The sequence below is a fragment of the Octopus sinensis genome, linkage group LG2 (assembly GCF_006345805.1).
Source record: "Octopus sinensis linkage group LG2, ASM634580v1, whole genome shotgun sequence".
In the NCBI taxonomy this organism is placed as follows: domain Eukaryota; kingdom Metazoa; phylum Mollusca; class Cephalopoda; order Octopoda; family Octopodidae; genus Octopus; species Octopus sinensis.
In genome coordinates, this window is record NC_042998.1 from 97,145,164 (window position 1) to 97,162,596 (window position 17,433).

A 17,433-nucleotide genomic window follows, 5' to 3' on the forward strand; every position below is an offset into this window, starting at 1 on the left:
TTTCATTTTTCTGACCGGGTGTTAGCATTGAGTTTTCGGATCCTGTGAGTTTGATCATGTGAATTTTCCAAGTTCTGTCCTCACCACCCACCTGTTCACCAGAGTGCATTTGTTTTTACACTATTTTAGTACACATTATTTTACACCTATTGCACTTTTTCTTTTGGTAGTTGGGTGTCGAAGTCGGGTTACTGGACTGTGTGAATTCTCCAAGTCTGCACCCCACCCACCCCCATCACAAAAATTGAAAACAAATAGTGTACTAGGTGTAAAATAATGCGTAGTAAACAAATATGAAGAAAAAATTGCGCCAACAAATGAGGAAATGGTGAGAGGACTCGGAACACTCCCAATGTGAATTTTCCAAGTTGTCTCACCAGCGCACATGTTTTTTCATATTCACTTACTACATGTTGTTTTATACCTATTACACTATTTTTTTCCAGTTTTTTTCTTGTGTCAAACACTGGAGGTTAACCCAGAAGGTTTGTATCATAGAACAGAAATAGTCTTGAGCTGGTTGGTATCAACAAACTTAATTTAATATTTAATATGGGTTTTGTGGATTAACTTTCCTATATTTTCTCTCAACTAATCATCACTTTATTTACAATATTGTTTTTTTTTTAATAATTCTAGGATGGTGTTAATTGGCTGGGGTTTCTGAACAAATATAAATTACATGGTATTCTGTGTGATGATATGGGTCTTGGAAAAACATTGCAGTCTATATGTATATTGTCCTGTGATCATAATAGACGACTTGATGAATTTAAGGTGGGTATGTGTGTACATTGTATTAGTGCTGTCATTATTTGTCATTTACACTATTTTTCATATTTGTGATTTACACATTGGTCTATTTTTTTTTTTTTTTACATATGTTGACCATAGCTATTAGATAAGTGTTGTACTGATATTTTGCGAGCATAAAGTTTTTTTTATGCAAACTATATGAATCTTTGAGTTGTTTGGGAATCCTGGTTTTTTTTGTGAACTGGTGATTGTGTTTAAAGCTCATACACAACTATTTATTTTAAAGGGGAAGGGGACTTAATGAACAACAATTGGCTTTTGTCTGTAAATTTGTGAGGCCCTATGAAATTATATATTTTCAAGTATTGTGTATCTTTACATACATCATTATTTTTTGAAATGATTGTTTGGTTTTTATTTTCCATAGAAAACTGGTAGCCCTGATTGTGCCCACTTACCTTCAATAGTAGTTTGTCCTCCAACTTTGACAGGTCATTGGATATATGAAATAGAGAAATTCATATCTTCCAAATATTTGAACCCTCTTCACTACACTGGACCACCTGGTGAAAGAGTAAGGTAATGAAAGTTTCATGAACAATATATATATATATCAAGAAAGTCTGTTTAATTTTATTTAGCACATCAAAACTGTTATTAATTTGTTATATCTAGTAATTTTGATTCTTTAAAAAATGCTTAGTATCTGGAAACTGTTAAAGTGTTAAATACTTCAGGATTATATATATTTCTTTTTCAGATTACAAAAACTTGTGAAAAAACATAACCTTGTAGTAGTGTCTTATGACATTGTCAGAAATGATATAGACTTTTTTGGGTAAGAAAAATAATTTTCCTTTTATCATCATCACCATCATCATCATATTTAACATCTGTCTTTTTTGCTGGCATAATTCAGACAATTTCAGTGATTCAGTTCATCAGGTGACTGTATTGTGCTCCAATGTCTGCTTTGGTATTAACTAATGCAAAACTTATCATTAATACACTTCTGATAAGTATTGAAATGTTTGCATAAATATTAAAATATGGAATAGTATTTGTTTCACTGTTGGTATAGCACTGTATATGTATATCTATGCTGACTGTTAATATTCTTTTGTTTTAAATCTTTTACTGGTTTGTCATTAGGTTGTAGTCTTTTTGAGGTACCACCTCTAGAGGTTCAAACTATTATATAATGTGAATAGCATAGGAATATAATGCATAACAATGTGGATATTTTATATCAGATATGTGCATATATATATATATATATATATATATATATATATATATATACAGTGTTCTTATTATTTCTTTACTAATACCTTTTTTTAAACTTTTTCTTTATTCTTTTTACTTATATTTTGTGAGTTGAACAATCATTTGTAATTGATACTAGGCTTTCCTGGCTGTGGAAATTTTGAAAGATCCTTACTTTCATTTTTCAATGTTGCTCAAGTGCTTCAGAATGGGCCCAAATTACATTTTTGTTTATCCCTCAAGTAATTTTTGATGTAATTTAGGTTTGATTTCTCTCAGTACAATTTGTTTTGGTGTACCACTACTATCTACCTCACTGCATGAAAGAATTAGTGAACCTTGACTGATATACAAATTTAGAACCATAGGGAGTGAACTTGAAATCAGCAATCTCAGAAAAGCTCATTAGCATAGTTATTGATTTAAAAGAAATTGTTCTTCATTAATTATTGAATGAGTTTTTTTAAAATCGTATTTAACTTGTAATTTGTATTTAACAAAGTATTCTTGTGAAATAGGAAATTTAATTTGAATTATTTAAAAAAAAAAAGTATCATCTATGATTTTCCAGGTCAATTCATTGGAATTACTGCATTCTTGATGAAGGTCACATGATCAAGAATGGTAAAACCAAGGTAAGATATATTTTTTTCTAATGGAATTATAATAGAACTATTTTTTAGCTAATCTTTACTTGGTATTTTAATTCATCATCATTCATCATCATCATTTAATGTCTGTTCTCCATGCTGGCATGGGTTGGATGACTTGACCAGAGCTGGCAATCTGGGGAGCTGTACCAAACTCCAATCTGATTTGGCATGGTTTCTACAGCTGGATGCCCTTCCTAACACTATTCACTTTACAGAGTGTGCTGGTCTATGCTGGGTGCTTTTATGTGATACCACATGGACGCTTTTATGTTGCACTGCTCGGGTGCTTTTACATTGCACCAAACAGGTGCTTTTAATTGGCACCGTACAAGTGATTTACACCACCAGAGGGACCAGTCTTAACACTCCTGCTGCAGAGTACAGATCTTCCTGAGTTTTTTTATAGAATAATGATTAGGCACAAATTAATTTTTTGTTGAAGGAGCATTATCCATTAAATAATTGGCACTTCATCATCATCATCACCTCCATCATCATAATAATAATGTCTACTTTTCTATGTTTGTGTGGGTTACTTGAGAATATGTTGGGGCAGTGGGCAGTTTGCCGTAGCTGGATATCCAATATTGTTGCCAACCCCCACCTGTTTCTAAGCGAGGTAATAATCTCCCAAGAAGACAGCATCATCATTATTTAATGTCCATTTTCCATGCTGGCAATGGTTGGATCTGTCTAGAATAAAACTTATTTTCTACTTATTTTAGTCATTAAATTGCGGCCATGCTGGGGCACAGCCTTGAAGAATTTTTAGTCGAACGAATCGACCCTGGTATTTTTTTTAATGCCTGGTACTTATTCTGTTGGTCTCTTTTGCCAAACCACTAAGTTATGGGGACTTAAACAAACTAACGCTGTTTGTCAAGTAGTGGTGGGGGACAAACATACACGACAGGCTTTCAGTTTCCATCTACGAAATCCACTCATAAGGCTTTGGTTGTCCTCAGGCTTTAGTAGAAAACACTCGTACAAAGTACTATGCAGTAGAACCATGTAATTGGGAAGCAAGCTTCTTACCACACAGCCACACATGTGCCTATGCTGGAATACGCTTCCTAAACCAACTACCAACTATTCTACATAATGTACTGGGAGCATTTGGATTTATTAATTTCCCTAGTCATATTGGTCAATGAAGAAAAATGTAATTCAAGGTTTATTAGATGATTACTTAAGGTCTTAAGTATTTTAGATGTCTATGCTGTGACTACGAAGACCCGGTAGATAAAGTAAGTTCATGGCTGTATCCTACACCAGCTTCGCATAACCAGCCCCAGCTCATTCAAAAGTACCTTGGATCGTAGGGCGACCTGCTGTGCTTGAGGAGACCTAGTGAGTTAAGTACATCAATATCAAAATGAAAAACAAATGGAAATTGTAGTTATGATACCTGTGCTTGTGGCATGTAAAAAGCACCATCTGAATGTGGCCAATGCCAGCACCACCTTGACTGGCTTCCATGCCGGTGGCACATAAAAAGCACCCACTACACTCATGGAGTGGTTGGCGTTAGGAAAGGCATCCAGCTGTAGAAACACTGCCAGATCAGACTGGAGCCTGGTGCAGCCTCCTGGCTTCCCAGACCCCAGTCGAACCGTCCAACCCATGCTAGCATGGAAAACGGATGTTAAACGATGATGATGATGATATATTAGCAGATTTAAATGAAATTTTGGAATAATCATTTTGTGTTCCAAGTAAGAAAAGAGCATAACAACAATAAAGCTTTTCACTATTCCTATTTAGTAAGGCATGGAAACCAGGATACACCGAGTATTCATGTCATAGGTCTAGTTGAACAGAGATAACTATTAAACAGACACCATTATTGTGTATTGAATGTTGTTGAGAGTTCATCAGTTTGGCCGTATCATGGTTTTCCTGTTGTGCCCTAAAACCCATATTAAAGTACCAATCACCTTGTTGGAATGTATATTTTTCATTATCATCATCTTCAACATTATTTAATGCCTATGTTCCATGCTGACATGGGCTGGACTGTTTAACAGGAACTGATACATCCAAGGACTGCTTCAGTCTTCAGTGACTGCTTTAGCATGCTTTTTGCAGTGGGATGGCCTTCCTAATGTCAACTGCTTTACCACATGAACCGGGTGCTTTTCTCATGTCACCTGCACTATTGACATTGCCATGCAGTTCGCAGCAGGACTACAAGCCCTGGAGTAGATGGCGGGGTGGGGTCAGCTGCATGCAAAGAGAAGGGAGGCAGAGCAGCTCTCTGCAGAGGGATCTGTGTGGCTACTTACACCTTGTATGAAAAAAAAAGTGAGAAGAGGCAATGATCAGCAGGAGCTGCAAGACAGGTAATGGTGATAAGGTGCCCAAGTTGCCCCACAATGCACAAGCTGGGTAGAAGTGGGTAGGTGGGTGATTTGTAAGATTGTATAGGAAAGAGAATGAGAAAGACTGCCAAAATGGATAGAGTTGAAGGGAGAATGAGAGAGGGAGGTAGTAGCAGAAGTAGTAAAGGATGAGAGTGAGTGAGGGGAAGAGGTAGATGTAGTGCATGAGAAGGAGTCACTGTTATGGTTGGAGGACACAAAAAATAGCACTTTCAGGACTCAGTCTTGCAGATGTGGGCGAGTCTTTTTGAGAATCCCATATTGGCAGAGATCCTGGTCCTTTTTCATCTCATCTGTCAGGCTCAAAGGTCCTGAGGTCAACTTTCACTACTTCATCCCATGTCTTCCTGGGTCTTCCTCTTCAGCAAATTCCAGCCATATTAAGCAAACAGCACTTCTTTATACAGCTCGCCTCATTTGTACACATCACATGACCATATCAGCTCAGACTTCTTTTTTGAACATATCTGATTCCTCTTAAACTGTGCTAAGCACTTCTGTGCTAATTCTTTCACAGGCACTCACATTAAATATCCAACAAAGAATGCTCACTTCATTTTCAGTCTTCTTAAGTCTTCTCCATTCACGGTCCATGTCTCACTGCCATGCAGCATTGCAGTTCTAACACAAGCATCATACAAACTACACTTTACTCTTAGGGAAATAAATACATATACACCTTGCTCTCTATTTATCTTTTACCTTTTACTTGTTTCAGTCACTTGACTATGGCCATGCTTGGGTACCACTTTGAGGAATTTTTAATTGAATGAATTGTTCCCAGTACTTATTTTTTGTTAAGCTTGGTATCTATTTTATTGGTCTTTTTTGCCGAACTGCTAAGTTATGGGTATGTAAACACTGGTTATCTAGTAGTAGTGGGGGACAAACACAGACACGAAGACACAAATACATAGACATTATACACACACACACGCACATGATAGGCTTCTTTCAGTTTCCATCTACCAAATCTACTCACAAGGCTTTGGTCAGCCTGAAGCTATAATAGATGACACTTGCCTGAGGTGCCATGCAATGGGACTGAACGTGGAACCATGTGATTGGGAAATAAGCTTTTTACCACAGAGTCACACCTATGCTTATTCATTAAATAATTTGTACAAGTATCAGTAAAATATTGAAGTGCATCAATTTCTCTATCTTCAGCTGTCCAAAGCAGTGAAACAGCTATGTTGCAACCACCGGCTCATTCTGTCAGGAACACCAATTCAAAATAATGTGCTTGACTTGTGGTCTCTTTTTGATTTTCTCATGCCTGGCTTTTTGGGTACAGAAAAACAATTTCAAGCACGTTATGGAAAACCAATTTTACAAAGTAGAGATGCAAAGAGCACATCTAAGGAACAAGAAGCAGGTATATATATATATATATATATGTATATTTTCTGACAATCTATTTTTTTCTTGATATTACTCCCTATACCTGTTTTGGAAAAGTGAATAATTTTATTTCTTTATTTTTGATGTCATAGTTATACTATGAATTGTAAATTGTATATTTTGTTTATATTTTTGTTGTCAGTTTTCCTAATATTGGTTTTAAGTATTTTTTCTTGTGTGTTATCATCGTTTAACGTCCACTTTCCATGCTAGCATGGGTTGGACGATTTGACTGAGGTCCAGTGAACCAGATGGCTGCATCAGGCTCCAATCTGATCGGGCAGTGTTTCTACAGCTGGATGCCCTTCCTAATGCCAACCACTCAAAGAGTGTGGTTGGTGCTTTTACGTGCTACCTCCATGAAGGCCAGTCAGGCAGTATTGGCAATGGCCACGCTCAAATGGTGTTTTTTATGTGCCACCTGCACAGGAGCCAGTCCAGCGCCACTAGCAATGATCTTGCTCGAATGTTTTTTCACGTGCCACCAGCACAAGTGCTAGTAAAGCGACACTGGTAACAATCACGCTCAAATGATGCTTTTTACGTGCACGGAAGCCAGTTTGTTGCTCTGGCAACAATTACGCTCCACTAGCATGGATGCCAGTCATTGAATTTGATTTCGATTTCACTTGCTTCAACAGGTCTTCACGAGCAGAGTTTAGTGTCCAATGAAGGAAAGGTATGCATAAGTGGGCTGGTTACACCCCTGGCATAGGCCACGATGTTATGGTCTCACTTGGCTTGCCGAGTCTTCTCAAGCACAGCATATTTCCAAAGGTCCCAGTCACTAGTCATTGCCTCAGTGAGGCCCAATATTTGAAGGTCATGCTTCACCACCTCATCCCAGGTCTTCCTGGGTCTGCCTTTTCCACAGGTTCCCTCAACTGTTAGGGTGTGGCACTTTTTCACACAGCTATCCTCATCCGTTCTCGCAACATGACCATACCAGCACAGTCGTCTCTCTTACACACCACATCTGATGCTTCTTAGGTCCAACTTTTCTCTCAAAGTACTTACACTCTGTCGAGTATGCACACTGACATTACACATCCATCGGAGCATACTGGCTTCATTCCTTGCGAGCTTACGCATGTCCTCAGCAGTCACAGCCCATGTTTCACTACACTGTAGCATGGCTGTTCGCATACATGTTGCCTGGCTGAGTGGGAGGCCCTTTGTCACCAGCAGAGGTAAGAGCTCTCTGAACTTTGCTCAGGCTATTCTTATCCTAGCAGCTACACTTTCAGCGCACCCTCCCCTGCTACTGACTTGGTCACCTAGGTAATGGAAGCTATCAACTACTTCTAGTTTTTCTCCCTGGAGTGTGGCGGAAGTTGTTCTCTGCATATTTTCAGTGTTTATTGCTCCTGAGCATCTGCCACTGTTTTTTTAAATTTAAATTTTTAATAAGGTTTAATAAAAAATAACTAATTAATCAATAATGTATCCACCCTTGTTATTTACAACTTCTTCCCAACGTTCAACAAGATTTTCAATACCTCATTAGTAGAGATCGAAAGAGGTAGAAATCCATTGGTGCCAAATCAGGAGAGTATGGTGGGTGTGGCAGCACTTTCCAGCCATGTGTTTGAATGACTTCCTTGGTCATATTGGCGATATGAGGGCGGATGTTGTGCAGCAGAAGAACTCCATGCTGCCGATTAGACATTTTCTCTTGAATAGCCGTGTTGAGTCATTCCATTTGTTCTGCATTGACCGTTTGGTTCCATTTAAGCAATTCATAATGGATAATCCCTTCCCAGTTCCACCATACGCACAACATCGTTTTATGTGGATGAAGATCTTGTTTCATGCGTAGTGTCACTTGTTTACTGGGGCTAAGCCATTCCTTACGCTGCTTCATATTGATGTACAGGCACCATTTTTCATCACCAGTAACAATTCAGTACAGAAATCATTGTTTGTGTCCATGTGTTGATCAGTGATGAGCAAGCAAATCAGCGGATATTTGTGGCTCGTTGACTTTTGTTGTTATTACTTAAAGCATGCGGAACCTATGCTCCATACTTCTGAACTTTTACCATTGAGTAAAGATGCTTCTCTATAGTAGTGTGGGAGCATTCCATTTTCTCTGCCAGTTCCCCTGTCATTTGAACTCAACTGGACAGCCAGAACGAGGTGTGTCTCTGAGGTCAAAATTTCCATTTTTGAACTTGACATGCCAATCACGAGTGGTTCTTTCAGCTATGGCACCCTCTCCTTACACAGCACAAATGTCATGAGCAGTTTTGCGGCCTTAGAATCTTGATTAAGAGCAAAAAGAAGGAGGTGTCAGATGCTCATTCCAAAATTTTAAAAAATGATGCGAACTAAATGCCAACCCAATATATTTCTGTTAGCTTTTTGTTGCTGTTACAAAATATTTCATTTGTAGATAAAGAAATTGTATAACTATGTTTTTTTGTCTCTTTCCTTTTACAGGAGCTTTAGCAATGGAATCTCTTCACCGGCAGGTATTACCATTTATATTACGCAGATTAAAGGATGATGTGCTACAAGATTTACCTCCCAAAATTATGCAGGACTATTATTGTGATTTAAGCCCATTACAGGTTAAGATAATTTTTAATGCTTTTTAAACTCGTTTTAATTCCATTCTGTTAGTGAAATATTCGGTTTTTTTATTCTAATTTCTCTGAAATTCTTTGAATGCAGGTAAAACTGTATGAAGACTTTACACGTTCCCATGCCAAAAAGAATGTTGAAAAAAGCGTGTATTCTTTAGATGAAGAATCAACAAATAATACAAAGTTAAATAATACTTCAACACAATCACAGAAACCTAACCAAGGTACAACTCACATCTTCCAGGTAAAGATACTTTTTGTTTATTCAGCTTTGTTTTTATACTATTTAATTTCGTATCAATGGAGAGCTGTAAATTTATATAAAGTGTGGTTGTCATCATCATACGTCCATTGTGCATGCTGGCATGAGTTGGACTGTTTGACTGGGCTGGTATGCTGGAAGGCTGCACCAGACTCCAGTCTGATTTGGCATGTTTAGTTATGGCTGGATGTCCTTCCTAATGCTAACCACTCCGAGAGTGTAATTGGTGTTTTTACATGCCACTGGCATGATACCAAAGTGCTTTTACATGCCAGTTTGCATGATACCGGTTGTAATCAAGGTAATAATAATCATCATTATCATCATCATTTAACTTCCTCCTTCCATACTGGCATGGCTTGGACAGTTTGACAACAGCTGGCCAAGCTGGAGACTGTCATGTTTCTGTTTTGGCATGGTTTTACGACTGGATGCCCTTCTTAACCCCAACCACTCCACAGAGCAGGCTGAATGCTTTAATAATTCATTTCCTTTGATTTACACATATTTGTTTTTCCTTAACCCTTTAGCATTCAGATTACTTTGTCAAATATAATACTTATATATTCACATTTTATAGAATTAATCCTGTATTATCTTATAGCTCTGAGATTTCAAAGATGTGATTGTTTATTTTTAGAATGACATTGTAGGGTAGGTGTAAGTGGCTGGATCTGGCCAGTTTGAACATAAAATAGGCAGAATACTTTGGCTGGATATGAATGGTTTAAATGCTAAAGGGTTAATGCTATACTATATTCATAATTGGTAATATGAAGTCCTGTCAAAGAAAACATTTGTACGCTTGTGCTAAAACAGTTTTGGGCTACAACTCTGAGAAGTCATGATTTTTTCCTAATTGTCTCTTATCAGAAATCCTTTTAGGATGAGCATACAGATGCTTTATTAAACAGAATAGATTAATTTATATATATATATATATATATATATACTCAATGTGCTATGTAATATGATAATTTGCTGACACATACTTATACATGTTTCCTTTCCTTTTTATTTCAGGCTTTACAGTATTTGCGAAAAGTATGCAACCATCCAGCATTAGTTTTATCTTCACAGCATCCCAAATATAATGAGATTATAGAACAGCTTTCAGCACAACAATCATCTTTACAGGATATTCAACATGCACCAAAATTGACAGCTTTGAAGTATGTCATCACAATTTTTCTTTCAGTGTTTTACTTTCAACAGTTATCAGTTTTAAAAGAATAAATTTTGGTGCAAAGGCAGCAATTTTGAAGGAGAGTATGGTGAATGTGGCAGCACTTCCCAGCCATGTGTTTGAATGACTTCCTTGGTTGATTACATTGACCCCAGTGTTCAACTGGTACTTATTTTATCAAACCTGGAAAGACGAAAGGTTACATCAACCTTGTTGGAATTTGAACTCAGAATGTGCAGACGGACGAAATGCCACTAAGCATTTTACCCAGCATGCTAACAATACTGCTATTTGGCTGCCTTATAAAACTGGCAGAATTGTTAGCATATCAGAAAAAATGCTTCGCAGCATTTCTTCTGGCCTTTGCATTCATGGTTCAGATATTGTCATGGTTAACATTTCCTTTCATCCTTTTCAATTCGATAAAACAAAGTACCAGTCAAGTACTAGATTTGATGTAATCACCAAAATTTAATAGGCCAAAATTTGAAACGGTTGTTTTAGATATTACTGCTAAAAACTGTCTATTTATTCTTGAACATGAAAACAGTATTAAGATAAACAAGCAAACAACCAAAATATAAAAAAAAAATTTATGAGTGAAAATGGCACCATTCAATGCATAGATATTGCAATTTACTTGTAATTTGTAAAGTTGTTAAACTTATAAACATTCCACTTGTTTTATTTTGTAGACAACTTCTTTATGACTGTGGTATTGGAGTGACTAGTGGTGGGAATTTATCTTCAACAACACCTGTTGTCAACCAGCATCGGGTACTACTGTTTTGTCAGTTAAAAAGTATGTTAAATATTGTTGAGAATGATCTTTTAAAGTAAGTATATCATTGAACTTTCAATATATATTTTCCTTTGTATATCTGTTGGATGATGTAAAAATCAAATTTAATTTTACTATATGTATTTTCAATTATTAATTATATGAGTTCCAAATTCTCTTTTTTCATATTCTATTATACAGTTAGTATTTAGAATGGTATCCAGTTGTAAATATTCTGCACTATTTACATATATTTCTAGTTTTCAGTTCTTAAACCAATTACCATAAGATTTTCAAATTTTATATAATAATAATAATAATGAAATTATTGTATACAGTGCTCAGGTGCACCACAACTTGTCAGAAAGTGCATATAAATTACATTTTGATGATGAGTTTGTTTGTTGCTTGCAGTATGTAGTTATATTTAAGGTCTTTTTCCAAAAAATTATCAACCGGTTCAATTGTGGTTGTCCTGTTCATTGGAAGTTAAATTAAGTGTTTTGTTAGAATCTATTTTTTTGGTATCTATTTATGCCATTTAAAGTTTTTGGCTCCTATAATAACACTGAAGTAGCATGTTCTCTTAGCATTCAACATTGTATATACATTTTTTTTCCTACAAAGTGCATTTGCTTGTTTGAGTTTCTTTGCTTTTACAATTTCTTTAAATGTGTTTGAATTCTGTAAAGATATTTATAACTAATATTGATTTCTATCTCATCTTTATAATCTTTTGTATTATGAATCATTTTTATTTAATTTTAATATCAATATTCTTTTAGCTAGTCTCTCTGTTTTCTAATTTACCTAAACTATTAAAGAAATCATTACACTGTGTAACATGATATTTGTCCTTGGGTAGTGACTGTTATTTCCTATTTGCTTACTCTTAGAAAGTATGAAAAATGGCTAATATTTCCTTCAAACTTTGCTTTTGCTACATTTATTCAAACCCCAAAACCCCTCTCAACACATAGTAGTAATGCTCCCCAACTACTCCTGCTCATGATCAGAGATGCACTTATCAGCCACCAATGGACATGGCCAAGTGGTTGAGGTCAAGCAACTAACAAGCAAATCTGTGGTAGTGAGCAGAATATTTGCTACGACAGTATTTCTGCTTCAGCAACTCAGTGTTGAATCTGTCTAAAATGTAATGGAAAACAGGTCAGTTTCAAAACATTGATGTCCAGGTCACAAAAGCAAAGTTTGAAGGGAATAGTAGTGTTTTCCTTTGATTTCTAAAGAGAAACAACTGACCAAAGATAAAAAAAAATCTAAATTTTGTTACACAGTGTTATTTTATAAAATGTGGTACACTTAGTGACATAACTGAACTGTTGTTAAACACTTTTTGTTTTTGTTTTAAGAGCTCATATGCCAAATGTGACTTATCTACGGTTAGATGGTAGCATTCCAGCTGGTTCTCGACACAGCATAGTTAATAGGTAAGTAATTGTTTTTTGTATAATTTATACTAATCATGGTGTATGAAGCTGAAATCAGTTTTTTGTTTTTTAAATAATTCCTAATTTTACCTATATGGAAATATTTCTAAGTTTGTTGAAAAAGTTTTATGTTCACGTGATATTATTAAACAGGAATAAGAAAACATGATTCTTTTATACTTATTCCTATTTATGCAAACTGTTTAATTTGTCATTCTGGCACCTTTACAGGTAATCAGTTTGATACTAGAAAAGTGTGGCATCCAAAGGAGGAAATTATAAAATCAGGTTTTCCATCTTGTTAGACTAGTTGGGAACCACAAGCTAGAGGCCATTAATGAGGTGGAACCATAAAGCATTAGAATTTAGGAAGTCATATATTTTAATATGTCAATGGACATGGAAATATTTAAATTGTTAAAAATAAGGAATATGTAATTAAAATTGAAAAGAGTCAAAGGAGGAATTATCTTAAGTTGTAATCCAAAGAATTATTGAAATATACTTAAGGTCTGATGTATAAGCTAATTAACTGACAGAAATACAAACTATAAGGAGAGTTGAGCTTAACCAGCTTGTGAAATCAATTCCTGCTAAAATTAGAATGGTTTATATTAAAATATATATGTTGTTTAGACATTTTTGGTTTGGATTTAGCCTTCATTTGGATTTTCTTCAAATATCTTATTTATTTTATTGATTCTAGATATTACTAAGAGTATAGAGTGATGATTGCTTCAATTTGTCTCGATTTATTTTGTCAGGGAGTAATTTCTTCTTTTTATTTTTAGGTTCAACAATGATCCTTCAATAGATATACTGTTGTTAACAACACATGTAGGTGGGCTTGGCCTTAATCTCACAGGAGCTGATACTGTTGTCTTTGTGGAACATGATTGGAATCCAATGAAAGACTTACAGGTAAAGTTTATTGATAGATTTTGGCTTTACAAAAACTTCTTACTGTTTCCATATATAATCTTAATTGTACAACATATATAACAATGTAACAATTTATATATAACAATGTAACAAATGTTAAAAGTGAACATTAGAGTTTTAGTTCACAAAAAAATTGAAAGGGTACTCTCAACATCACATCATCTCTATTTGTTCACTAACCACTACTGAGTTCATTTCATCATGGCACCATCACTATTGAGTGAACGACCGTTAGATGATAAAGTGCAGCAGTTCATATAGTGAAATAGAGCAGTAGCTCTGCTAGTAACATGGCTCTTTTCACTAAATGTATGCCTTTCTGACATAAAGCTCTCTTTGTTGTGTTTTCTTTTTCATTACCTCTGTTATCAATGATATTTGTAAATAACTTGTTTCATCATTATCATTGTTTAATGTCCACTTTCCCTGCTAGCATGGGTTGGATGGTTTGATTGAGGACTGGCTAGCCAGAGGCTGCACCAGACTCCAATCTAATCTGGCAAGGTTTCTACACCTGGATGTCTTTCCTAATGCTAACCACTCTGAAAGTGGAGTTGGTTGTTTTTTATGTGCCACTGGCATGAGGGCCAGTCAGGTGGCACTGACATCAACCATGCTTGGTTTTTATGTGCCACTAGCACGGGAGCCAGTTAGGTGACACTGGCATCAGCCACGTTTGAATGGTGCTTTTTATGTGCCACTGGCATGGGAGCCAGTCTGGCAGCACTGGCATTGACCACACTCAAGGAAGTACCCATGATTATTTTCAGGGCACTTGAGAGGAAGGGACAGAATGAAAGTGGAGGCCTGGTCTTGAATGCTTGTAACAGAGTGGACTCTGCTGAAGGCACCCAAGAGCCAGGCATTGGTATTATACTGGGCAACTGATTGTGTACAAAATTTTTGGTACTTCTTGAGTCTTCTATAATAATAAATGCCAAAACAAATTTCTGTGTGTCAGTGTGTCACACTTTGACCCCCTCTCTCACTATTTAATGACACTTCTTCTACTCCTCTTGCTGGGGTGAGAGTAATAATAGGCATAGAGACGGTGAGGGTGGTAGTAGACTGACAATTGAGATAGTAATGGGGTGATAGTGATAATATGAGCTATAGTTGTGATAAAGGTGATGGTGGTTGTGGTAGCTGAGGCAGTCAAGCATGACAGTGATAGTAAGGGATGTGAAAGACAGTGGTGATGGTAGTGGAAGGGAAAGTGGTGAAGTCAAAGGTTTTGATGGTGGCATCAAAAGTCTGAATGGTGTATATATGGCAGTTGCAGTGGCGATGATGGTGGTGATGGTGATGGTTTAAAACAATTAACAGAAAAAGAGAGAGAAAGAAAGAGGTTAGACAGAAAAAAAAATTGTACTGACCCCTGAATGGGAAGACAAAAAAATGTTGTTTATCATGCAACTTAGCAATAAGTTGCAAGTCGACAAATTATATCATTGTTTTGATGAAAATTGTTCATTGCTTGAAAAATGTTGGTCAAGTTTAATAAAATTTTTATATGTTCTCAATGCATAAAGTGTCATTATTGGGCTCAAGACTCAATGAAAAACCCTCCACAGGAGTGTGTTGATCTCCATGTGTTTTTGCAGCAGCACCAATGGCATTTATGTACCACTGAGCTGCAAAAAATCCTGCCACTCAGTGGCTTGACAATGAAAAAAATGTAGGGAAGGTGTCTGGATGTAAAACACTGCCAACATAGAAAAGCAAATGTGATGATGATATCTCTTGTACTGTTAATAAAATCATTAAGTTGTACTTTTAATGCCATTCAAATAAAGGTTAACGCAATGATTTATCACTAAATCAGAGAATTTCAGTAAATTTATACTTGCACCTTTTCAAAAATCATTTTTGTATAAGTAATTATTTAGTTTCAGTGAGTTCTCAGGTATTTTCTTAATACTTTTGCAGGCAATGGACAGAGCACACAGAATTGGCCAGAAAAAAGTTGTTAATGTTTATCGATTAATTACTAGAGGAACTCTTGAAGAGAAAATTATGGGGTTAGTCTTACTTTTCTTTCATGAAATTTAATTTAAAACTCAATGATTTTACAAATTTGTTCTTAAAATTAAATGCTATATATCAAGTCCAAAGTATTTGATTTTCAGAAATGTGCATGCTTTCTTAAACTCATTTATTGTTATAAATGTTTGTGAAGCCGTGAGCTGGCAGAATTGTTAGCATGCCGGACAAAATGTCTTGAAGCATTTCTTTTGGCTTTACAATTGTGTTCAAATTCTGTTAAGGTTGACTTTACCTTTCATCAGTTCAGGATTGATAAAATAAGTACCAGTTGAGCATTTGCACCCCTCCTCTAATATTAGGCTTTGTGCCTAAAGTAGAAAGAATTATACGTTGTGGTGCACCTGAGCACTGTATACAATAATTTCATTATTATATTAAATGTTTGCAAATAATCTCAGTAAATGTACAGCATATATATGTATTAATAGATATAGAATAATTTATAATTATAAATATTTCAGAGAATATTTTTAATTTGAATGAGTAAAACGTTTTTCCTGTTTTCTTTTCCTTTTTTTTTTATATTGTAGAATTTTAATTTTTGCAATGTGTTCATTTCATTTACAGATTGCAGAAGTTCAAGATGACAATAGCTAACACAGTGATCAGCCAGGACAATTCAACATTGCGAACAATGGGCACAGATCAACTCTTAGATTTATTTATTTTGGATGTCAATCAAAGAGACTCTGACAAAGTTAATTCTAAAGACTTAAAAAATAGGAAGCATGCTAACCAGCAAGAAAGTATTCGTTCCATATTAGACAGTCTTGGAGACTTGTGGGATGAAAAACAGTATGAATCGGAGTACAACTTAGATACCTTTTTAAAGTCTCTTAATACATGAATATCTTAAATTAAAAGTATATATTTTTGAGATCTGTATTTAGAAAGTAAATTTCAAGAAATTCAATCTTAATTTCTTCACCACTCTCTCCCTATCCCTTTCTCATTCATACACCAACATACACACACACATACACATACAGAGAAAAGAAGCAAGATTTTCTATGAATTAAAGAGTTTGTTGTAAGATATTATTTTTTAAAAAAATATACCATTGAAATGAAATTTTGTAAATTATTTTTCATTGCATTGTACTTCCATTATTTATTTTATTTTAAAGGAGATTTTTAAAATATTTAATATTTGTTTTTTATAATTTCAAAACTCATTGTTATTTTCAGTAGATACAGTTGAGGCAGTATGTTATTAAAATAGCAATCTATGTATCATACTTAATGTATATACATTGTTGATAGGCTAGTTACTGCAGTATTTGTCCTGAGATAACATCTCTTATGGATTTTCTGTGTTAAAAATACAATAAATATCAGAGAAACAACAATTTGTCCCAGCAGTGGCCAGTGAGAACACCAGATGCATTTTAGTGTTTTTGATGGCATGTACTTGAATGACAATTCATCATCCATTTACACTTTCTTATATCAAAACAACAAATTTTTTTCAAGAATATGGCTGTTGCAAGTACACACCATTGATAAGGCTGAAATGCATCTGGAACTTTTGCTAGCTGCTGCTAAGATGAATTTTCCTCTCTCTCTGATATTTGCTGTATTTTTAATTGAACAAATCCATATGAGATGTTATCTTGGGACAAACACTACAGTCACTAGCCTATGCTATATGAATGGTTATTGTTATGTATTTTAATAATTGCAGCTCTTGAAGCTGTACATTCTGAGTCCAGATTCTG

General features: G+C 35.4%; 1 protein-coding gene across 1 annotated transcript in view; it reads left to right on the forward strand.

Annotated features, from left to right (window-relative positions):
• Positions 1–16,806, forward strand: part of LOC115225406 (TATA-binding protein-associated factor 172) — a 69,641-nt gene extending 52,835 nt beyond the window's left edge. Inside the window, exons 28-40 of the mRNA XM_036500747.1 lie at positions 640–777; positions 1,184–1,335; positions 1,517–1,594; positions 2,594–2,657; positions 6,227–6,434; positions 8,903–9,033; positions 9,137–9,292; positions 10,334–10,482; positions 11,192–11,332; positions 12,651–12,728; positions 13,520–13,649; positions 15,600–15,691; positions 16,284–16,806. Of these exons, the coding sequence (XP_036356640.1) occupies positions 640–777; positions 1,184–1,335; positions 1,517–1,594; positions 2,594–2,657; positions 6,227–6,434; positions 8,903–9,033; positions 9,137–9,292; positions 10,334–10,482; positions 11,192–11,332; positions 12,651–12,728; positions 13,520–13,649; positions 15,600–15,691; positions 16,284–16,563 (1,797 nt within the window). The 3' untranslated portion in view covers positions 16,564–16,806. The remainder of the gene's footprint in view (positions 1–639; positions 778–1,183; positions 1,336–1,516; positions 1,595–2,593; positions 2,658–6,226; positions 6,435–8,902; positions 9,034–9,136; positions 9,293–10,333; positions 10,483–11,191; positions 11,333–12,650; positions 12,729–13,519; positions 13,650–15,599; positions 15,692–16,283) is intronic.
• The last annotated feature ends 627 nt before the right edge of the window (positions 16,807–17,433 follow it).